Source organism: Neomonachus schauinslandi, chromosome 9 (assembly GCF_002201575.2).
Source record: "Neomonachus schauinslandi chromosome 9, ASM220157v2, whole genome shotgun sequence".
Lineage (NCBI taxonomy): Eukaryota > Metazoa > Chordata > Mammalia > Carnivora > Phocidae > Neomonachus > Neomonachus schauinslandi.
Window position 1 is genome coordinate 76,748,232 of NC_058411.1, and position 25,966 is coordinate 76,774,197.

At 37.7% G+C, this 25,966-nt stretch overlaps 1 protein-coding gene across 2 annotated transcripts in view; it reads right to left on the reverse strand.

Annotated features, from left to right (window-relative positions):
• Nucleotides 1-25,966, reverse strand: part of DPH6 (diphthamine biosynthesis 6) — a 183,024-nt gene that overhangs the window by 13,388 nt on the left and 143,670 nt on the right. For both annotated transcript variants that reach the window (XM_021695530.1, XM_021695529.2), the window contains exon 7: nucleotides 8,282-8,376. In XM_021695530.1, coding sequence (XP_021551205.1) covers nucleotides 8,282-8,376 — 95 coding nt within the window. The remainder of the gene's footprint in view (nucleotides 1-8,281; nucleotides 8,377-25,966) is intronic.

Genomic DNA, 25,966 nt, shown 5'->3' on the forward strand with positions numbered 1-25,966 from the left:
AAGCTAGAGAAAAGGCATCAAGTAAGAAAGTTATGAAGATAAGGTGAGGCATAGCCTATGAAGAAAAAAGCAGAGAATACGCTTAAGCATCAGAATTAGATGAGTGATGAGCTGATAAATGAGTAGGAATGAAAAGACAGTGCTTCCACTGTGTTCTCAAGATACACACCTGTATGTTAGCACTTACATAATTGATTTGCCTGTCTCTCCTGTTACAGGAACAACTTCTACAGAGCAGAACAGTAGCTTGCAGAGTTCCACCCACATAATTCACCTCAATAAATGACTGTTCAACTGAACCAAACAGCTCATTTCAGCACTAACATACCTCCCCCGACATCCCTCTCTATAATAGCATGACTAAATTCTCTCATGCCATTGTCTCGGCCAGGCTCAGGTTGCCTTGCCTACAAATGATATCCACAAAAATTTCAGTTTTTTGGGGGGAAAAGATGGCAGAGGAATAGGGGACCCTATTCCAACCAGACCCCAGGGTTGAGCTGGATATCTACCAGACCACTCTGAACACCCACAAAATCAGCCTGAGATGTAAGAAGACAGATCTGGATCTCCACAAACAGAGTATCGCAGGCAGTTGGTTTTGAGGTAGGAAGCGGGGAGCCGTGATTCTGCAGGCAGATATTGGAAGATAAACGGAAGGGGGAGGGAGCCGAGCCATGGGGATCCTACACCTCTGGTGAGCGACAGCCTCCCGCGCTGGTGACCGGGCACAGACTCGCAGACCGGAAGTGGCGGGGAAAGGACTTTAGGGCAGCCCCCTGGAAGGAAACCAGAGCCACGGGGCTGCGCTTGTGAACTGGGGGAGGCTGGTGGTTTGGGAAGCACAAAGGGCAGAGACGTGCCCCCGTTCCCTGACCTGGAGGTGAGGACTGGGGATACTGCAGTTTATAGCAGCACAGACAGAAACGGAGATAGTGTGGCCTGGAGAGCTCACTGAAGAACAGACTGTGATCTCTCTGCTCTGAGGCAGAGGGTTGGAAATGGTCTCTTCTGCTCTGACTCTCCGAAGAGATGCGGAAAGCCGCCAGGGAAAGCCGCCAGAGAACAAAAGCCCCCAAAAACCGGTTTTAACTGAGCCCATCCCCTGCCACAGGGGGCAGGGCAACTCTGCCCAAACAGGGTTGCCTGAGTAACAGTGCGGCAGGCCCCACCCCCAGAAGACAGGCTGGGAAAACAAGTGGCCAGCAACCCTAAGGTCCCTAGAAAACAGGTGCATCTTGCTTGAGTTGTGGTCAATAATTTGGACTCTATACATTCCCTCAACTACCCCTTAACAGAATGACTAGGAGGAGGAACCCCCAAAATAGGAAAGACTCAGAGGTTATGACTATGACACAGATTTACAAATGGATTCAGATATAACCAAGATGTCAGAGATGGAATTCAGGCTAGCAATTGTGAAGACAATAGCTAGAATGGAAAAATCAATTAATGGCAACATAGAGTCTCTAAGGGCAGAAATGAAAGCTGAACTGGCAGAACTTAAAAATGCTATCAATGAGATCTAATCTAATCTAGATATTCTAAAAGCTAGAGTAAGTGAGGCAGAAGAACAAATTAGTGACCTAGAAGACCAATTAACAGATAAAAAGGGAAAACAGGAGGCCAGGGAAAAACAACTCAGAATCCATGAAAACAGAATCAGAGAAATAAGTGACACCATGAAACGTTCCAGTGTCAGAATTACTGGAATTCTGGTGGAGAGAGAGAGAGGACTAGAAGATATATTTGAGCAAATCATAGCTGAGAACTTCTCTAATCTGGGGAATGAAACAAACATTCATGTCCTAGAGGCAGAGAGGACCCCTCCCAAGATCAAGGAAAACAGGCCAACACCCCGGCATGTAATAGTAAAACTTGCAAATCTTAGAACCAAGGAAACCATCTTTTTTTTTAAAAAAAGATTTTATTTATTTATTTGACAGAGAGAGAGAAAGCGAGAGAGGGAACACAAGCAGGGGGAGTGGGAAAGGGAGAAGCAGGCTTCCCGCCGAGCAGGGAGCCCGATGCGGGGCTCGATCCCAGGACCCTGACATCATGACCTGAGCCGAAGGCAGTCGCTTAACCGACTGAGCCACCCAGGCGCCCCCCAAGGAAACCATCTTAAGGGCAGTTAGGGGGAAAAGATTCCTTACATACAGAGGGAGGAATATCAGAATAACGTCAGACCGATCCGGCAAGCCAGAAAGGCCTGGCAAGACATATTCAGGGTACTAAACGAGAAGAACACGCAATCAAGAATACTTTATCCAGCAAGGCTGTCACTTAGAATGGATGGAGAAATGCAGAGCTTCCAAGACTGGCAGAAACTGAAAGAATATGTGACCACTAAGCTGGCCCTGCAAGAAATATTAAGGGGGGGTGCTATAAAAGGAGAAAGACCTCAAGAGTGATATAGAAAAGAAATTTACAGGGACAATCTATAAAAACAAGGTCTTCACAGGCAACGTGATGACAATTAATTCATATCTTTCAATAATCACTCTCAACATGAATGGCCTAAATGCTTCCATAAAACAGCACAGGGTTGCAGATTGGATAAAAGACATGACCCATCCATATGCTGTCTATAAGAGACTCATTTGGAATGTAAAGATACATCCAGACTGAAAGTGAAGGGATGGAGATCCATCTTCCATGCCAACGGACCTCAAAAGAAAGCTGGGGGTAGCAATTCTTATATCAGACAAATTAGATTTTAAACTAAAGACTGTAGTTAGAGACACAGAAGGACACTATATCATTCTTAAAGGGTCTATCCAAGAAGAAGATCTAACAATTGTAAATATCTACGCCCCCAACATGGGAGCAGCCACCTACATAAGCCAACTGTTAACCAAAATAAAGAGTCATATTGATAATACGTTAATTGTAGGAGACCTCAATACTCCACTCTCACCAACAGACAGATCATTTAAGCAGAAAACCCACAAAGAAACAAGAGCTTTAAATGACACACTGGACCACATGGACCTCATAGATATATACAGAAGACTCCACCCTAAAACAACAGAATACTCATTCTTCTCGAGCACACGTGGAACTTTCTCCAGAATAGACCATATACTGGGTCACAGATCAGGTCTCAACCGATACCAAAAGACTGAGATTATTCCCTACATATTCTCAGACCATAATGCTTTAAAAATGGAACTCCACAAGAAAAAATTTGGAAGAAATTCAAACACTTGGAAGCTAAAGACTACTCTGCTCAAAAATGTTTGGGTCAACCAGGAAATCAAAGAATAACTTAAGCAATTCATGGAAACCAATGAGAATGAAAGCACATCGGTAAAAAACCTATGGGATACTGCAAAGGCGGTCCTAAGGGGGAAATACATAGCCATCCAAGCCTCACTCAAAAAAATAAAAAAATCCTAAATTCACCAACTAATTCTACACCTTAAAGAACTAGAGAAAAAGCAACAAATGATGCCTAAGCCACACATTAGAAAAGAAATAATTAAGATTAGCACAGAGATCAATGAATTAGAAACCAGAAACACAGTAGATCAGATCAATGAAACTAGAAGCTGGTTCTTTGAAAGAATTAGTAAGATCGATAAACCACTGGCCAGACATATCCAAAAGAAAAGAGAAAGGACCCAAATTAATAAAATGTTGAATGAAAGAGGAGAGATCATGACTAACACCAAGGAAATACAAACAATAATTAGAAATTATTATCAACAATCATATGCCAATAAGCTGAGCAACCTGGATGAAATGGATGCCTTCCTGGAAACCTATAAACTCCCAAGACTGAAACAGGAGGAAACTGACAACCTGAATAGGCCAATAACCAGTAACGAGATTGAAGCAGTGATCAAAAACCTCCCAAAAAACAAGAATCCAGGACCTGATGGATTCCCTGGGGAATTCTACCAAACATTCAAAGAAGAAATAATACCTATTCTCCTGAAGCTGTTTCAAAAAATAGAAACAGAAGGAAAGCTTCCAGACTCATTCTATGAGGCCAGCATTACCTTAATCCCCAAACCAGGCAAAGACCCCATCAAAAAGGAGAATTTCAGACCGATATCCCTGATGAATATGGATTCCAAAATCCTCAACAAAATCCTAGCTAATAGGATCCAACAATACATTAAAAGGATCATCCACCAAGACCGAGTGGGATTTATCCCCGGGATGCAAGGGTAGTTCAACAAACACAAATCAGCCAGTGTGATAGAACACATTAATAAGAGGAGAGAGAAGATCCATATGGCCCTCTCAATTGATGCAGAAAAAGCATGTGACAAAATACAGCATCCTCTCCTTATTAAAACTCTTCAGAGTATAGAGATAGAAACTCTTCCTCAAGTTCATAAAATCCATCTATGAAAAACCCACAGCGAATATCATCCTCAGTGGGGAAAAGCTGAGAGCCTTTCCCTTAAGATCAGGGACATGTCAAAGATGCCCACTCTCACCACTATTGTTCAACATAGTACTAGAAGTCCTAGCAAAAGCAATCAGACAACAAAAAGAAATACAAAGTATTCAAACTGGCAAAGAAGAAGTCAAACTCCCTCTTTTTGCAGATGACATGATACTTTATGTGGAAAACCCAAAAGACTCCACCCCCAAGTTACTAGAACTCATACAGCAATTCAGTAATGTGGCAGGATACAAAATCAATGCACAGAAATCAGTTGCTTTCTTATACGCTAACAATGCAACTGTAGAAAGAGAAATTAGAGAAACGATTCCATTTACAATAGCACCAAAAACCATAAGTTACCTCGGAATAAACCTAACCAAAGAGGTAAAGGATCTATACTCTAGGAACTATGGAACACTCATGAAAGAAATTGAAGAAGACATAAAAGGATGGAAAAACATTCCATGCTCATGGATTGGAAGAATGAATATTGTTAAAATGTCTATGCTACCCAGAGCAATCTATACCTTCGATGCCATCCCGATCAAAATTCCAATGACATTTTTCAAAGTGCTGGAACAAACGATCCTAAAATTTGTATGGAATCAGAAAAGACCCCGCATCGCCAAGGACATGTCAAAAAAGAAAAACAAAGCTGGGGGCATCACACTGCCCAATTTCAAGCTATATTACAAAGCAGTGATCACCAAGACAGCATGGTACTGGCACAAAAAGAGACATATAGACTAATGGAATAGAATAGAGAGCCCGGATACAGACCCTCAACTCTATGGTCAAATAATCTTCGACAAAGCAGGAAAAAATATGCAACGGAAAAAAGAGTCTCTTTTTAAATGGTGTTGGGAAAATTGGACAACACATGCAGAAGAATGAAACTTGACCATTCTCTAACACCATACACAAAGACAAACTGAAAATGGATTAAAGACGTCAATATGAGACAGGAATCCTGAACATAGGCAGTAACCTCTTTGACATCGACCACAGCAACTTCTTTCAAGATACATCTCCAAAAGCTAGTGAAACAAAAGCAAAAATGAACTTTTGGGACTTCATCAAGATAAAAAGCTTCTGCACAGCAAAGGAAACAGTCAACAAAACAAAGAGGCAACCCACAGAATGGGAGAAGATATTTGCAAATGACACTACAGATAAAGGGCTGGTATCCAAGATCTATAAAGAACTTCTCAAACTCAACACCCAAAAAACAAATAGTCAAGTCAAAAAATGGGCAGAAAACGTGAACAGACACTTCTCCAAAGAAGACATACAAATGGCTAACAGACATTAGAGAAAATGTTCATCATCATTAGCCATCAGGGAAATTCAAATCAAAACCACACTGAGACACCACCTTACAGTAGTTAGAATGGCAAATATTGACAAGGCAAGAAACAACAAATGTTGGTGAGGTTGTGGAGAAAGGGGACCCCTCTTACACCATTGGTGGGAATGCAATTTGGTATAGCCACTTTGGAAAACAGTGTGGAGGTGCCTCAGAAAATTAAAAATAGAGCTACCCTATGACCCTGCAATTGCACTTCTGGGTATTTACCCCAAAGACACAGATGTAGTGAAAAGAAGGGCCATATGCACCCCAACGTTCATAGCAGCAATGTCCGCAACAGCCAAACTGTGGAATGAGCCCAGATGCCCTTCAACAGATGAATGGATAAAGAAGATGTGGTCCATATATATAATGGAATATTACTCAGCCATCAGAAAGGATGAATACCAAACTTTTACATCAACATGGATGGGACTGGAGGAGATTATACTAAGTGAAATAAGTCAAGCAGAGAAAGTCAATTATCATACGGTTTCACTTATTTGTGGAACATAAGGAATAGCATGGAGGACATTAGGAGAAGGAAGGGAAAACTGAAGGGGGGGAAAATTGGAGGGAGAGATGTACCATGAGAGACTATGGACTCTGAGAAACAAACTGAGGGTTTTAGAGGGGAGGGGGGTGGGGGGGATGGGTTAGCCTGGTGACGGCTATTAAGGATAGCATGTACTGCATGGAGCACTAGGTGTTATACGAAAACTATGAATTGTGGATCACTACATCAAAAACTAATGATGTACTGTATGGTGACTAACATAATATAATAAAGTAAAATTTAAAAAAAAGTTTCAGTTTTCAGGTCTAAAGCACTATAATAAACAGACCTTCTGGTTATGTAGTATAAAGCAGTACATCTTTATAATTCTAGGTTGTTCATAAAGACTTCTAGGACCTCAAGTTGTTAAGTAAATGGGAAAAGTTGTATTCTTCGGCATTTTTCTTTTATTGTGCCTTTTTTTTTTTTTTTTTTTTTTTTTTTTTTTTACTAATTTAGTTAGTCCCAAATTAGTAAGTAAATATACTAAGTTCCCCATTATACTGTAATTTCACTCTCGCATGCAAATACTCCTTTTAAATAACAAAACAGTATTTTCTTATAGAAGTAAGACCTAATGTACACTTCACTCATGAATTATTTTGTGATCAGAGTAGCCAGAAGAAATATCTCCCACATATGAACTTATAACTTTTATCCCTTACCATCTTGTATCTTAATTGTACACAGATGTGTCTTCCACTCAAACTCTGAAAGCATCAATGGTGCCCAGTAGAATGTTTTAGACAGTAATAGGTACTTGATAAATATTTGCCAAATAAATTATTCTTTCGATGATTATTAATGGAAAAGAAGTTAGAAGAACATGAAAGAAGTAAGAATGGATGAATATACATATATGATAATGAAAAATGTCTTGGCTATGTTTCACTAGATAAATGTATTTTTTAGAAAATTCACCTTAGAGTTGTCTTAATTTTCTTTTATTTAAAAAAAGATTTTATTTATTTATTTGTCAGAGAGAGAGCGAGAGAGCGAAAGGGCACAAGCAAGGGGAAGGGCAGAGGGAGAAGCAGGCTCTTTGCCGAGCAAGGAACTCGATGCGGGACTCAATCCCAGGATCCTGGGATCATGACCTAAGCTGAAGGCAGACACTTAATTGACTGAGCCACCCAGGCATCCCGCTTTAACTTTCTTAGATCACTCCTCTGCTCGTTATTAAGATGTAGAAAGAAATCACCCCTTAGTGGTGAACATGTTGAAGCTGTCCACTCGATACAGGATGCCAATCTTTCAACAGATGTGGTTCCTGAAGTCAAGCATAATTCTGCCAATCTTTTCCAACAATAAGAGCTTAGGAAAAGCAGATAAAGTGCTCTCTTAGCATAGGAGAAGAGCAACACAAATTAGAGTACAGATAACAATGTTAACAGACTGAAAAAAAAGAAAGTTCTTGTTTTTCATTACACTAATTTTAACAATCTAGGGCAAAGAAATCACAGTGCTTACCATAAACCGAATTCACTCAAAAACAAAGTTTATATGTAAAAATAAACCCAAATAATAAAAGAGAAATGTTTAGCATTACTATTCCAAGTTGTAAAAGCCAAGAAAAAGGAAAAAGAGGATGGAGTTAATGGAACCCACAGGCTACTGATGTGGCAGTTTATCAAATGTAGCTGTAATGAAAGATAAATAATACAGGCAATTCACACTTCATGAAAGGATAAAAGTGTCGGTGTGTAGGTACCAGTTTTACTGCAGGGCATAATCAGCAAGTAAACGAAAGTGCAATGTCTAAAAAGTTTATAGCCTTCTATGAAGGCCTCATCTTGTCAGGTATTGATTTAGGTATTCAGATGACTTCACTGGTATTAAACAAATTGAGTGTTTGTGAACTTAGAGGACACGTTCTATTTCTCCCAACAAAAGTTGCCTCAAGCTTAATGTTAAGTTGTTTCCATCACTTAAATTTAAGGAAAGGGAAGAAAATGCTGAAATGATATCTTACACAATTATTTTCTTCTTAAATAGAGGGCAATCCAAAGTGAATGTTTCATACTCTCCACCTTCTCCACAAACATGGACTCCATACTTCTTAGAAAGCTGGAAGAGAACAACAACAACAACAAAACAGAAAACTTAAAATTAGACAGCAAAAATGCTCACTTAACTAATATTGTTTTTTCCTAAAAAAAATCCATGCAAGAAACTTTAATTCCAAAATAGATCACAAGCTACAGGAAAATAACTTTGTATTTCTACTTAAAACGTGTTTAAAGCCATTTGAAAAATGTTATCATTAAAGCACAGGAGTTTTATTAATCCCAAAATCCTTATAAAAAGATGTAAAGGGCCAACATTTTATGTGTAACAAGAAAACTTAGAGATTACCATAAATTTTAGGAATGACACTAGCTTTAGATTCAAAGAAGGCTAAGGAGAAAAGGTACTTAGTCATGAGGTAGTAAATGAGACTGCATGTGGCCGAACTGGGCTTCCCCCCTGCCCTTTGACCTACATGTGAATGGGGAGAAAAATAGGTTGTGTTTAGAGCATTTCTTGGAGACTCAGAGAAAGCAATCTAAGGCCTCTCCTTTGGCCTGTGAACAAAAGGAAGTCAACAAACATGGTTATTATGCTTGAGGTTATTAGTGGTGAAGTTCCAAAGGTACTGAGAACTGATGAAGTTCCAAAGCTGTAGACAAGCCTTAGGAACGTCTAACTCCAAGAAAGGTTGGGATAGCTTATCATGTTGTCTAATTAAACCTGAAATTAAAAAAACAAGCAAGCAAAGAAACAACAAACAGCCTGCAATTTACATTAAATATAAGCTATATTATTTAAATAATCCTGAGACTGAGAGTAAAATAATTTCCCATTCAGCTGGTATATGGCTGGAATCAGTGCCAGGGAACACTCTCACTGATGGTGTCAGAGAAGCTTCCTGTTCTTGTGTTGAGGCTTTATTACTATGTTCCATCTCCTTCACTCTGAATTTCTTAGCTTTCTCTACTTATAGCCTCTCCTAGTCCAAAGTCCTCATTGCCCAAAGGAAGAGTGACTCCATGGATGTTCACTGTGCTGGCACTATGGCCTATAAGTCTTCAGGTTTATATCGTTACGCATTTATTTCTCTGGTTATTTTTGTGGTTGTGCTATAATTCTGAATCCATTACATTTAAACTCTTGACTATGTGCCCTTAGGGACTTAAAGCATGGATCTGTGAGAATTTTACTGCTCTTTTCAAGGATCAGCAGTAATGTGAATGACACTGTAAAGCCAAACAGTAAGAAAAGTGAGGGAAAGAAAGCTGGGTGGCATTTTCTATATGAGTTCCCAAGAGCAAAGCAGAAATTTTCACCATCTTGAGTCATGAAGTACAGGAGTGGCAAGACAGAATTATGGCAGCTGGTCCTTATGGGAGCAGATAACAGGAACAGATTACTTTACCATATTAAGTCAAATTAAATTAATATCTGCTCTGCAATGAAAATGTAGAAATAATAACAGGATATGGGTTTCAGGGATGTTTCCTCATTCTGCTAGCTAGGGTTTGTCCTCTTTTTTGATGATATCCTTTTCACTGGTCTTCCCATTCCAGCAACCTTCCACCAAATGAACCTTCTGATCTCACCTTTATGGTCAGTCTTTTTATGAGGGAGTATACCTTATCAATTATTAGCTTCCTTTCATTAGAAAATTTTTTACTTAAGGTTTCCATAATTTCTATAATCTACCACCAAAGAATAACTGGATTTTTAAATTAAAGTTGGCATGGCTGTTATCCTACTGAAGTAGTTCTATTAGTCTCTAGTAAAAATAATTTAAGCTGCTATGTTAAACCAACATATTATCATTATAAAAAGACTGCCAGTACTGGGAAATCTAAAATTTGTATGTATCCAGTGATATTTTCAGTTCACAAAAAATATTTCGATAATATTAATTCATATCACTTCTTCAACCAGTATTTATTGAACGATGATTATTAGGCAGGTCGTGTGAGATGAGGAAGATCCGAAGTAAATGAGACAACATCCCTGGTCTTTTGAAGGTTATCAAATATACTACACCCTATATTTCAACAACGCAAGATAATGAAAAGTGATGTAGCGTCTATAAATAACACACACAATCTCTTCTCTCTTTCTATTACTGATTCATCAGCATGAACACAGATTCTAGGCCAAGAAATCTGAATAAAGAGCTCAGTGGTTTCTATAGCAGATGAACCAAGAAGTCGTCTGAGTATGATGTCTTTTGCAGCCACTCCAAACTCTACTAGCATCAAGCTCTAATAGACATAAGTCCTCAGAGAAAAATCCATCTTTATTGGCTTACTTTCAGCCAGCTTCAACACCCTTTGATATTCTGAGAAAAGCTTCTGAAGAAGTGAAGTCCATGCTAGTCAACCACTTTCTGTAATGAATCTTGTGCTAAAACACAGCATTCTCTTAGAAATCGACATCCTTGTAGCACAAAAGCATGATGTATGCCCATTATAGAAAGGGTCAGTTTAGGGAAGTGGAGAATCCAGACATGCACATTCCGGAAACATGTTTGTGGTACAAAATATTCAATTTAGTTTTCTAAAGCCTGTTAAGTCTGTGTTCCAATACTGGAACAGAAAGTTGCAACTTTATTCCTAACATGTCTCCGGTCTGTGGTTTCAACTCAATATTGCCATTATTGCATGCTAACACTTGATCATTCCAAATACAGTTTTGCAATTCCCTTGGATAAGTTTCTCTATCAGTCTTACTGTCATTGAAAATGCTAAATAGGTAACAGTTTTTCTAAAGTTTGGTTTCTCACTGAATCATCATGATTCTTTCCTTAATTTAAGTACATAAAATAGCAATCTTTATTGAAAAGTAAAAAATAAATATTTTCATATTGCCTATTTCTTCACTAAGGCCCAATATTCATTAATGATTAAAATATACTTAACAGTTTCAGTTAGTATGTAAAAAGTCGAAGTAGACAGTTATTCTCACCGTAACAGCAAAAGTATGCCAGACAGGTTACAAAATCATGCTTTTTTGTTTTACATACAGAGAGCTGAGAATGTAAAGAAATCTGGATGAACTAAATTCCAGATCAGGGTGAGCCTTTCCTAGGTGAGTAAAGATCAATAGCCACCTTCCTAATGGGCAAACAGTATTCTTCCACAGATGAGGGACTTTTATCAGTGTGTGTAGAAAGCAGCCAAACACATGACCATCTGTGGACTTCTCTGATGGCTTGTTAGAGTCCGGAGGAGACCTGGGGAGTCTGTATAGCCTGCCAATTCTTTCCCATAGCTTTCCAATTCTTTCCCAAAGGCCTTAACCAAGTGCACACAGTGGCTACATGCAGAAGGCCAGGGCCAGGACAGAAGAGGAGAGAGATTCCTTTGGAAACATCTGCTCCTTGAGTCTTTTCTATTGAGCTTTCACTGTGCCAAAGGCTGGAGACAGGGCAGGAAAACTAAGATTTTTTTCCAAGGCTTGGAAGGTCAGGAAGAAGGGATGGAGAGGCTCAGAGCAATAAGCCTGTGAAAAGGCACAAAACGCTGGTGGCAGGACAGTAAAGCAGGGGAGGAGACGGAGGGAGGAAAGATAGGGGGGAGGAAAGGGGATGAGAGGGGTGAAAAGGGGAGGGGAAGAAAAGGAGAGACAGAGACAGAGATATCTAGACTCACTGAAGCATAGACCACAAGCCCTGATAAATGAAGAGACCTGATTACTACTCTTAAAGCATTTGAAACAAGTAGTAAACTGAAACAAAATGCAACTCAGATCAGAACCAGCTCAACTGTAGATTAAACAGAATAAACACCCCAGACTAGCTGTCAGACAGAGGAAGGGATGTGGCTTTTGGGGGGTAAATATTATTTACTTTAGTCTCTACTGTTCTTTTTTATTCAGTATCTACCATAAAATATGTAAAAAAAAAAAATAAGAGATGTCAAAAAGTGAAAACTGTGACCTATAATCAATAGAAAAACAAACAGAAAAACAGAAACAGACCCAACATTAATCAAATACCGGACTCAGTAGGCAAAGACTATAATGTAACTATTGTAAATATGTTAAAGGATTTCGTGAAAAAGATAGATGAAATTCATGAACAGAGAGTAATTTCAGCAAAGATGGAAACCAGGGGTAGACAGATCTAGGTTCATATCCTGGCTCCAACACTTATTAGGCATAGGACCTGGGATTAATTACTTAACTTCTCTGAATTTCCATTTTCCTAGGTAATACCTACCCTTATTAAGGGCATGTTGTGACTGTTAAAACAGATAAATGATACATGCAAAGCTTTTAACTCAGTCCCTAATGCACAGGAAACATTTAATACATGGTATTTTTTTCTTTATTAGATTAATTTGTCCTTCCCTTGGGCCTTCTGCTCCTTTATCTATATATTCCCTTCTTTGAGGATCATGACCACTACTGTATCTATTACTTCTATGCAAATGGTTCTCAAAGCAAAAACCCTAGCCACTCATCTCTCTCTCACATGTTAGTCCCCACTCAAAATTCTTATCAAGTGTTTTACTCGGGAGTCTTGTTGTTTTAAATTTAACATGAATAAAACAAAGTTCTTGATTTTTTTCCTCATAACCACTTCTCCCTGCTCAATTTTCTATTTCTGTAATGGTTTAATCACACTGAAAGCTTGAAATACTGAAGAACTTAACTCCTTCCTTTCCTTCTGTCATTCCTTCTGCCACAGAGCCTACATTTTAAAATTTTTCATTAATTCATTTATTGAATCAGCAAATCTTTACTCAGTACTTACTAAGTGCCAGATCCTATTCTATATACTAGGGGCATGGCAGTGAATAAGATGGATAAAGTGAACAAATGTCTTCTATTCTAACATCCTTCATGATCACTTCACACTTGAACTATTACAGTCATCTCTTATCTTCCTGCTTAGTTTTCACACCTCCCAATCTATCATACATATTATCACCATACTAACTTTCCTTAACAATAAATGACCATGGCACTCATCTGCTTAAAACTTTTTGGTGACTATTACCTATTCAATAAAAATCAAACTCTGTAGATTGACAGTCAAACACTTCAGCCATTTGGCCCCAATCTTTGCATGGATATAAAGATATAAAGCCAATACAATAGATAAAATAAAATAAAAATTCAAAAGGATCTTTTGATACTAAATCTTATAAAATGAAATATAAAGTGATAAAACCCAGTATTTAGTTTCCTTCTCTTCAGCTTAAAAGGAATTGCCCTTGTTACAGTCTGTGTGATGACTATCCTATGCTGCCTTGTGATATATTTCTGTACTGCATCACTATGTACCTCCTGAACTTGAAATTTTTCATGTGTGACTTTTTCCTCATGAAACTATTTTCTAAATCCCTAAGACTTTCTCCTAGTTCCTTTAGAGCAGTGTGTAGCACTCAGTACTTCGTGACCAACTGGGTGCCCTCCTTATGGTCCAGATACCCATGCATACTCCCAGAAAAGGGCCTGATAGACATAACAGATAGGTCTAATCTGAAACAGAAATAAAGCCACTCTTTTTTTTTTTTTTTTTTTAAAGATTTTATTTATTTATTTGAGAGAGAGAGACTGAGAGAGAGAGCACATGAGAGGGGGGAGGGTAGGGAGGGTCAGAGGGAGAAGCAGACTCCCTGCCGAGCAGGGAGCCCGATGCGGGACTCGATCCAGGGACTCCAGGATCATGACCTGAGCCGAAGGCAGTCGCTTAACCAACTGAGCCACCCAGGCGCCCCGAAATAAAGCCACTCTTAATCAGAATTACCAAGTAAAAGGGCAGAGAAAGTTACTGACTTATTTTTCTCTACCCTTAGAAACTGCATTTTTATCCTCTAGTGTTGGAAATCTGAAAGAGTAAATAAAATTCACACGTGACAGTCAATGCTTTCCTTATCTCATTAGCCACTGAATCAGTGATGTCACATTCTACCCCACCACCCCCATTCTTAGCCATTTGGGAAATGTTATATAGAAAAAGATTTGGGCCAGCTGACCACTGGGTAAGATTAATACACATACTATTTTGTCTGACATCCACCATTTGGTCCCAACCTTTGTATGAATACAAAGATATAAAGCTAATACAATAGATAAAATAATTAAGTTCTAAAGGATCTTAAACAGTTGAAAAGAAATAAGTTGCTGTTTTTTAACCAGTTGGATTATTAATAAAACAAGATAATTTTTTTACTTATTACACAATATAATTTTCATTTCATAAAAGCATGTTCATTGCTTCACATATATCTAAATTGTGCTATGTTTTCTTTTAGATAAAGCTTTTGGGGAAAGTGAACATTGGTTTGCCATCTAACTGTTGTTAAGATAAGCATTTTAAAAAGCATTTTGAACAGATGTGGCTGACTTGGGTCATTTCATGGATTATAAGAATGCCTTGGAGTCTGAACATTTAAAAAGTGAATTCCTAGTAAATAAAAAGGAAATTACTTATATGATTCTATTTTTTCTGGCATACTTATTTATATAGATGAATATTCATACTCATATTAATTTCATTTGAATGCGGATTATTGAACTGAAAAAGTTAAGGGCATCTGGTTTCTGTTTAATTTTTATCCCTTTAAAAGATTATAATAAACCCAATTGTGAGAATTTCGTATTAAATCAAGATTTTTCTTCTTTTAAACCTGCCTCATTTATGTTAGTCATCTTAAAATTAGGATGAAAAAAAGTCAATCAAATCACACTTCATCCCTCTCACCATCTATAGAAAACCATGAGGTTTATAATAACTGCCAAAATTTCATTTTATAAATGATATGCTTAACATACAAAATAGTTTAATGCTGCATATAATCATTCATAGCACATACTCAAGAAGTATTTATTGAGTATCTGCTATAGGTTTGGCATTGTTTTAGGTGCTGGGGATAATGATGGGAGCATTATTATCCCCAGCCTCACGTGTGACTTTTTCTCATGAAACTATTTTCTCATGAATAGTTTCTCATGAAACTATTTTCTAAATCCCTAAGACTCTCTCCTAGTTCCTTTATAGCAGTGTGTAGCACTCAGTACTTAGTGACCAATTGGGTGCCCTCCCTATGGTCCAGATACCCATGCATACTCCCAGGGAGAGAAGCTGCGGGAGAACAGCCTATTGTCTGGAGGTACAGCAGAAAGTTAAACAAGAAATTATAATAATGGGTAGTGATTGCTTTGGTGGATACATGAGATGCTGTGGGATTGTAAAGTACAGTATCTAACCAGACGGAACCCAAAGGCTTCTCCAAGTAAAACTTAAGCTGATACCTGAAGAATGAGATAACCAGAAAAGTCTAAGAGAGAGGGAGAGGCTGAGGGAGAGAGAGAAGACAGGAGAGAAGTTAAGACTGTTCCAGAGGGAAGAGTGTATGTTAAGTCCCAGAGCACATGATGGGTACTAGAAACTGAAGTAAGTATGGCATAGCTGGATCATAACTAGATGAATAATGGTGAGATGAGGCTGACTAGAAAGAGAACATATCTTATGGGACTTCATAAGTCATGCTAAGTCATTATCCTAAGGTCCGTGAGAACCCATGATAGGTTTTAAGCAGAAAGCTGAACTGATCACATTTATCTCTTAGAAACAGTCTGGTTGCACAGTGGAGAATGGACTGGAGGGGAGTAAGTCAAGAAGCACAAAGAACTGAGAATTTGCTGGAGTAATCTAGGCAGGAGGTGAAGATTTCCTGAACTGGGGAAATAGCAGTGAGGACAGAGAGGAGAGGGCAGATATTTTGAGAGATATTGCTGGGAAGCTGAATAAGTGATTAATTGAATGGAGGAGTGAGGAAAGTTAAAAAAGAATTAAGGAAAATTCCCAGCTTTCTGCATTGGGAAACTGGATGGATGGTGGTTGTGTTTATTGGTACCTCAGTATGAATAGCAGTTTGCTGGGAGAGTACAATGACCTTATTCTTTTCAAATTTTATGTGGCACGATACTATGATATATATACTATATATGTTTCTAAGCTACTGTTAAGCTACTCTGATGCCTTCCTGCTGCTCCTAAATTATATATATATCCTTCATGAATCTCTGTAATATATTCTTCTTAATCAATTTATTCCCTTGGATATAGCCCATGCACTCCGTGGCTTCAACCATCACCTTTATGCTATTCTGCTGCTGCTAAAACCAACAGTATTACTATTAATTAAAGACCATTTATTTTATGCCTTAAAGTTAAGAAAAATGATATAATTATTTAATCCTCAAAATGTCTTTTAAGAATACAAAAGAGCATAGGTTCTGAAATCAGATAGATTTAAGCACATATTCAACATCTGCTACTTCCCGGTTGTATGACTGTGGAAAAAGTAACTCATCCTCTGAATGATCCCTCATCTGTAAAATGTAAATATCAATGGTCACAACCTCATAGGTTAGTTGATCAAATAAAATAATGCATAAAAAGCACTTAGCACAGAGTATGGCATTTAGTAAGCATTTGCTAAATACACAGCTTTACTATAAAAGTAGGCAAAGCACATATTTGTTGAAGACCCATCTGAGAGTACGAATTTTAACAAACATTGTAAAATATCACAAAAATAAGAATACTCCTAATGAACATTTAAGGAACAGTTCTAAACCTTTAAAATTTTATGCAACTCTTAAAATTCATCTACTTTTTTGAACAATGAGAAAATAATCCTGGGGGAAAAACCCACAAAGGATAAAATAATTTTAGAATCCATTTGTTCACTTATCAAATGATAATTTTAGGAAACTGCAGAAGTTTAAGAAGCAATAATTACAATTATTCCATAGTTTATTTATTTATTAATTATGTTATGTTACTCAGCATACATTACATCATTAGTTTTTGATGTACTGTTCCATGATTCATCGTTTGCGTATAACACCCAGTGCTCCATTCAGTATGTGCCCTCTTTAATACCCATCACCGGGCTAACCCATCCCCCCACACCCCTCCCCTATAGAACCCTTAGTTTGTTTCTCAGAGTCCATAGTCTCTCATGGTTCGTCTCCCCCTCCGATTTCCCCCCTTCATTTTACCCTTCCTACTATCTTCTTTTTTTGTAACATATAATGTATTATTTGTTTCAGAGGTACAGGTCTGTGATTCAACAGTCTTACACAATTCACAGCACTCACCATAGCACATATCAAACCCAATGACTATCACCCAGCCACCCCATCCCTCCCATCCCCCACCACTCCAGCAACCCTCAGTTTGTTTCCTGAGTTTAAGAATTCCTCATATCAGTGAGGTCATATGATACACGTCTTTCTCTGATTTATTTCGCTCAGCATAATACCCTCCAGTTCCATCCACGTCATTGCAAATGGCAAGATTTCATTCCTTTTGATGGCTGCATAATACTCCATTGTATATATATATACACCACATCTTCTTTATCCATTCATCTGTCGATGGACATCTGGGCTCTTTCCATAGTTTGGCTATTGTGGACATTGCTGCTATAAACATCGGGGTGCACATACCCCTTCGGATCCCTACATTTGTATCTTTGGGGTAAATACCTAGTAGTGCAATTGCTGGGCCATAGGGTAGCTCCATATTCAACTTTTTGAGGAACCTCCATACTGTTTTTCAGAGTGGCTGCATCAACTTGCATTCCCACCAACAGTGTAGGAAGGTTCCCCTTTCTCCGTATCCCCGCCAACATCTGTCGTTTCCTGACTTGTTAATTTTAGCCATTCTGACTTGTGTGAGGTGGTATCTCACTGAGGTTTTGATTTGGATTTCCCTGATGCCGAGCGATGTTGAGCACTTTTTCATGTGTCTGTTGGCCATTTGGATGTCTTCGTTGGAAAAATGTCTGTTCATGTCTTCTGCGCATTTCTTGATTGGATCATTTGTTCTTTGGGTGTTGAGTTTAAGAAGTTCTTTATAGATTTTGGATACTAGCCCTTTATCTGATATGTCATTTGCAAATATCTTCTCCCATTCTGTCAGTTGTCTTCTGTTTTTGTTGACTGTTTCTTTTCCTGTGCAAAAGCCTTTTATCTTGATGAAGTTCCAATAGTTCATTTTTGCCCTTGTTTCCCTTGCCTCTGGCAATATTTCTAGGAAGAAGTTGCTGCGGCTGAGGTTGAAGAGGTTGCTGCCTGTGTTCTCCTTTAGGATTTTGATGGACACCTGTCTCACATTGAGGTCTTTCAACCATCTTGAGTCTATTTTTGTGTGTGGTGTAAGGAAATGGTCCAGTTTCATTCTTCTGCATGTGGCTGTCCAATTTTCCCAACACTATTTGTTGAAGAGACTGTCTTTTTTCTACTGGACATTCTTTCTTGCTTTGTTGAAGATTAGTTGACCATAGAGTTGAGGGTCCATTTCTGGGCTCTCTATTCTGTTCCATTGATCTATGTGTCTGTTTTTGTGCCAGTACCATACTGTCTTGATGATTACAGCTTTGTAATAGAGCTGGAAGTCCGGAATGGTGATGCCACCAGCTTTGCTTTTCTTTTTCAACATTCCTCTGGCTATGCGGGGTCTTTTCTGGTTCCATACAAATTTTAGGATTATTTGTTCCATTTCTTTGAAAAAAGTTGATGGTATTTTGATAGGAATTGCATTAAATGTGTAGATTGCTCTAGGTAGCATTGACATCTTCACAATATTTGTTCTTCTAATCCATAAGCATGGAACGTTTTTCCATTTCTTTGTGTCTTCCTCAATTTCTTTCATGAGTATTTTATAGTTTTCTGAGCACAGATTCTTTGCCTCTTTGGTTAGATTTATTCCTAGGTATCTTATGGTTTTGGGTGCAATTGTAAATGGGACTGACTCCTTAATTTCTCTTTCTTCTGTCTTGTTGTTGGTGTATAGGAATGCCACTGACTTCTGTGCATTGATTTTATATCCTGCCACTTTACTGAATTCCTGTATGAGTTCTAGCAGTTTTGGGGTGGAGGTTTTTGGGTTTTCCACATAAAGTATCATATCATCTGCAAACAGTGAGAGTTTGACTTCTTCCTTGCCTATTTGGATACCTTTTATCTCTTTTTATTGTATGATTGCTGTGGCTCGGACTTCTAATACTAGGTTGAATAGCAGTGGTGATAGTGGACATCCCTGCTGTGTTCCTGACCTTAGGGGGAAAGCTCTCAGTTTTCCCCATTGAGAATGATATTCGCTGTGGGCTTTTCATAGATGGCTTTTTTTTTTTTAAAAGATTTTATTTATTTGAGAGAGAGAGAATGAGAGACAGAGAGCATGAAAGGGAGGAGGGTCAGAGGGAGAAGCAGACTCCTTGCCGAGCAGGGAGCCCGATGCGGGACTCGATCCTGTGACTCCAGGATCATGACCTGAGCCGAAGGCAGTCGCTTAACCAACTGAGCCACCCAGGCGCCCTTCATAGGGCTTTTATGATGGCTTTTATGATATTGAGGTATGTACCCTCTATCCCTACACTCTGAAGAGTGATCAAGAAAGGATGCTGTACTTTGTCAAATGCTTTTTCTGCATCTATTGAGAGGATCATATGGTTCTTGTCCTTTCTTTTATTAATGTATTGTATCACACTGATTGATTTGCAGATATTGAACCAATTTTGCAGCCCAGGGATAAATCCCACTTGGTCGTGGTAAATAATCCTTTTAATGGACTGTTGGATCCTACTGGCTAGTATTTTGGTGAGAATTTTTGCATCCATCTTCATCAAGGATATTAGTCTGTAATTCTTTTTGTTGGAGTCTTTGTCTGGTTTTGGGATCAAGGTAACGGTGGCCTCATAAAACGAGTTTGGAAGTTTTCCTTCCATTTCTATTTTTTGGAACAGTTTCAGAAGAATAGGTATTAATTCTTCTTTAAATGTTTGGTAGAATCCCCCTGGGAAGCCATCTGGCCCTGGGCTTTTTTTGTTGGGAGATTTTTGATGACTGCTTCAATTTCCTTAGTGGTTATAGGTCTGTTCAGGTTTTCTATTTCTTCCTGGTTCAGTTTTGGTAGTTTATACATCTCTAGGAATGCATCCATTTCTTCCAGATTATCTAATTTGCTGGCATAGAGTTGCTCATAATATGTTCTTATAATTGTATTTCTTTGGTGTTGGTTGTGATCTTTCCTCTTTCATTCATGATATTATTTATTTGGGTCCTTTCTCTTTTCTTTTTGATAAGCCTGGCGAGGGATTTATCAATCTTGTTAATTCTTTCAAAGAACCAGCTCCTAGTTTCTTTGATCTGTTCTACTGTTCTTTTGGTTTCTATTTCATTGATTTCTGCTCTGACCTTTATTATTTCTCTTCTCCTGCTGGATTTAGGCTTTATTTGCTGTTCTTTCTCCAGCTCCTTTAGGTGTAGGGTTAGGTTGTGTATTTGAGACCTTTCTTGTTTCTTGAGAAAAGCTTGTATTGCTATATACTTTCCTCTTAGGACTGCCTTTGCTGCATCCCTAAGATTTTGAACAGTTGTGTTTTCATTTTCATTTGTTTCCATGAATTTTTTTAATTCTTCTTTAATTTCCTGGTTGACCCGTTCATTCTTTAGTAGGATGCTCTTTAGCCTCCATGTATTTGAGTTCTTTCCGACTTTCCTCTTGTGATTGAGTTCTAGTTTCAAAGCACTGTGGTCTGAAAACATGCAGGGAATGATCCCAGTCTTTTGGTACCGGTTGAGACCTGATTTGTGACCTAGGATGTGATCTCTTCTGGAGAATGTTCCATGGGCACTAGAGAAGAATGTGTATTCTGTTGCTTTGGGATGGAATCTTCTGAATATATCTGTGAAGTCCATTTGGTCCAGTGTGTCATTTAAAGCCTTTATTTCCTTGTTGATCTTTTGCTTAAATGATCTGCCCATTTCAGTGAGGGGAGTGTTAAAGTCCTCCACTATTATTGTATTGTTGTCGATGTGTATCTTTGCTTTTGTTATTAATTAGCTTATATAATTGGCTGCTCCCATGTTAGGGGCATAGATATTTACAATTGTTAGATCTTCTTGTTGGATAGACCCTTTAAGTAGGATATAGTGTTCTTCCTCATCTCTTATTATAGTCTTTGGTTTAAAATCTAATTTGTCTGCTATAAGGATTGCCACCCCAGCTTTCTTTTGGTGTCCATTAGCATGGTAAATGGTTTTCCACCCCCTCACTTTCAATCTGGGGGTGTCTTTGGGTCTAAAATGAGTTTCTTGCAGACAGCATATCGATGGGTCTTGTTTTTTTATCCAATCTGATAGCCTGTGTCTTTTGATTGGGGCATTTAGCCCATTTACATTCAGGGTAACTATTGAAAAATATGAATTTAGTGCCATTGTATTGTCTGTAAGGTGACTGTTACTGTATATTGTCTGTTCCTTTCTGGTCCATGTTACTTTTAGGCTCTCTCTTTGCTTAGAGGACCCCTTTCAACATTTCTTGTAGGGCTGGTTTTGTGTTTGCAAATTCCTTTAGTTTTTGTTTGTCCTGGAAGCTTTTTATCTCTCCTTCTATTTTCAATGACAGCCTAACTGGATATAGTATTCTTGACTGCATATTTTTCTCATTTAGAATTCAGAATGACAATTTAAAGATACTAGCTGGGCTTGAAAAAAGCATGGAGGATATTAGAGAAACCCTTTCTGGAGAAATAAAGGAACTAAAATCTAACCAAGTTGAAATCAAAAAGGCTATTAATGAGGTGCAATCAACAATGGAGGCTCTAAGTGCTAGGATAAATGAGGCAGAAGAGAGAATTAGTGATATAGAAGACCAAATGATAGAAAATAAAGAAGCTGAGAAAAAGAGAGATAAACAACTACTGGATCAAGAAGGCAGAATTTGAGAGAGAAGTGATATCATAAGACGAAACAATATTAGAATAATTGGGATCCCAGAAGAAGAAGAAAGAGAAAGAGGGGCAGAAGGTATACTGGAGCAAATTATAGCAGAGAACTTCCCTAATTTGGGGAAGGAAACAGGCATCAAAATCCAGAAGGCACACAGAACCCCCCTCAAAATCAATAAAAATAGGTCAACACCCCGACATCTAATAGTAAAACTTAAGAGTCTCAGAGACAAAGAGAAAATCCTGAAAGCAGCTCGGGAGAAGAGATCTGTAACCTACAATGGTAGAAACATTAGATTGGCAACAGACCTATCCACAGAGACCTGGCAGGCCAGAAAGGACTGGCATGATATATTCAGAGCACTAAATGAGAAAAATATGCATCCATAGTTAATTTAGAGTAATGTACAATCCTTAAAGCTGTATTTTTTGACCCAGAAATTATATTCCTGGGAATTTATCTGAAGCAAGTGATAATCAGAAATGTATAGGAAGATTCATTAGGAATAATCATAATCATAACATTGTTTATAACAATTTTAAAATAAGTAACATTGTTTATAATAACTTAGAAATAACAAATATTTCCAACAAGGGGTAACTCATTGAATTTGTCATAATACATTCATACAGAGGATACAAATATGATGGAATCCACACAGCCATTAATATATTTTCTAAGTATATTCAATTATGTGGGAAAATAAATATGACATAATGCTAGAGAACAAAGGACACAAACTATATGTATAATCAAACCTAATTATGTAACTAAGACATGTACAACTATTTAACTATGTGAACTTGTGTGAAAAACAAACTCTTAGGAAATAAACCATTACAGAGTACACCAACATGTTAGCCATGTGCATCACAGGACAGAAATCTATGTTTTTTATACTTCTCTATACTTGATTATATCTCAAAATTTCAGCAATATGTATGTAGGTATTTTATGTTGTTTTTTGTAATTATGATTTATTTGTATACTTTATCCCCCTTTTTTTCCCTTATCACAAACATTTAAAAATATTTAATGTGTATCTTTTGTCTGCATCTTTGCAAATGTATTATTTTGTGTGCCTATACTTTTAATTCATTTCAATGTTACTTTTATGCATTCAACACTTTGCTGCTATATGCACACTGAATATACTTTTCTAACTGCAGACTTGTATCTCATAATGTGCACTCACCACATTTTAACTATCTGCTCTTCCAGGAATGGACATTCATATTGCCTCCAAGAACCCCAACACCATCAAAAATAACCCTGCAAAGATTATATTCACTAATGTCCCATTATGGAATGATAAGATGGGGATATTTAATCTAGGAACTGCAATACTGCCCTTCAGAATGGTAGACCAATCTACATTCCTAAGGTTCTGTAAATCTTCACCTGTCAACAATTGGCATTATCCAGTTTTCTCATTTTTGCCAAATTGGTACAAGGTAACATCTCACTGTTTCTTTAATTTGTACTTCTCTGATTACTAAATCCATTTGAGTATCTCCTCATATCTATATTTGGTTTTGAGATATTCTTTTCTGTATAGTGGTTCTCCATAGATTTTGCCATTTTACTGTTAGAATCGTTATCTACATGTTGATATATGTCAGTTAACAATCTCCAGTTATAGTGTCCACCCAGTTTTGTTTTGTTTTTTTGTAAGGCAGTAAAGTTTCAGAATTATTCTTAAGTAATAGCAAATTTTACTCATAATATTAAACATCACTAACATTTATCGAGTACTGAAAATGTGCCAGATACTAAGCTAAGCACCTATTACTTCTATTATATACGTGAGAAACTAACTAGATCAACATTTGAGGTAAGCAGTAGCATCAGGATTCACACCTAGCCTCCTGAATACAGAGTTAACTTGCTGATTGCTGTCCTATGCTGCCTCTTACCCCATGTGATCTGAATGAACTATGAAAAGGACCCTTGCCCAAAGGTATCATCTTTTCTCCGTCACCTCTGCCACCAACCTGTCATTCTCACAAATAATATTAATTTCTTCAAGGGCAATCATTGTAATATACAAAAATTCCCTTAACTAAAAAATATTAACTCTTTGTGGTGCCTGGGTGGCTCAGTTGTTAAGCGTCTGCCTTCCGCTCAGGTCATGATCCCAGGGTCCTGGGACCAAGCCCCGCATCAGGCTCCCTGCTCCACGGGAAGCCTGCTTCTTCCTCTCCCATTCTCCCCGCTTGTGTTCCCTCTCTCGCTATGTCTCTCTCTGTCCTATAAATAAATAAATAAATAAAATCTTTTAAAAAAATATTAACTCTTGGATACAATAATATATTAAAGGATTAATGTATTAGCTGAAATAACATTACATTTTACAAGTCATGTCCACCGACATTACACAATGGGTACCTAACAGGTGGTTCAGGATATCTGAGGCAGGTGAACAAAATGGGTTCCTCTACTTAAGCCCTTTTTCTCCCACCCCTACAAGTTCAAAGGTTTTGTTTTCTCTCTTTTTGAATTTCTTGACTATTCAGGAGAGTTATGTCAACAAGATGAAAAATGAATATGTGGTTGATTTTTTATCTCACTTAATGAGATTAATGACATTATTCATAAAGATAAGGACATATATACACTCCTTAAAATCTGATATGTCTTAGGCAACGATGGAGAAGACAGAGTCCTAGAAAATAAGTTTTTAAAAAATAAAAAACAGCCATACCCTTTAAATGCTTAAAGAAGATGAGAGTTTGACAAATGACACATTTGCTTTTATATTAGAATCACTGTGCTCTGAGTACATCAGGCAACTGATTGAGTCTCCTTTATGAGCATATGTAAAAATGAAAGGAAAAAGAGAAAGCAAAAAACCTGGGTTAAAATCTGGGTTGTGTCAGATAACTGTTGTACAGGTAGTGAAAAACAAATTGGTAACAAATTGGTGTAAAAATTTATTAGGCACTCACTTGATAGAAAGCTCATGTACACACAGATTAGACTATGCAGAAGCCAGAGAAAAAGACATTCTAGATTGTTTTGCATAATTTCCTATACCTATCAGGAAAAACAATTCCTGTTCAAAATGTGCAATTAGCCATTAATATTCAATCTTTCTCTTTTGAACAATTTTTACCATTCTGAGAAGCTACTTGTCAAAATCATCAAAAATAACTACAGCTAAATCCTACAGTAAAATCTCTTCAAACATTGCTTCTGTTCTTTCTTCTCACTCCTTTACTCCTGCAACTCCAGTTACAGGTATGACAAACTTCTCTCCCTTACATCTCTTAGAGTTCTGTTTACTTTCCATCCCATTTTCTTTGGGCTTCAGCCTGGATGCTTTATATCACCCTATCTTCTGGGTCTTTAATTGTCTATACAACTGTTATCAAATCTACTGATAAACCCATGTATTGTGTTCTTAATTTCAGGTTTTGCATTTTAAGTCCTAGAATTCTATTTGATTCTCTTATAAAGCGTCCAAATTGCCCCTAAAATAGTTCATCTTCTCGCCCAAAGTCACAGTCACTTTAAAGTCTAAATCTGATAATTTGATCATATGGATCCTCTGACACTGTTTCTAGTGTGTGTTTTTCTCTTGCTTTCAGTTATCTCATCAGATCCCCTGATATGCTTGGTCATTTCTCATTGTCTGCTGAAAATTGTATGTGAAATATTTTAGAGATAATCTGAGGCTTTGAATCTTGTTATCTTCTTAAAGAGAGAAATAGGCAATACGAGGAACACCAGATTAAGTCAATCTAGAATTGTTATGATTCAAAGCTGGATATAGGTATTTGCAAGGGCTGGACTATTTCTGGTTTGCCTTTACCCCTAAGTCAGGAGTCCGACTGAATACGTGGATGGTTAACCAGGTCCACTCCACTCTGGTTTGCCTTGAATTCTAATTTTTGTCTCTT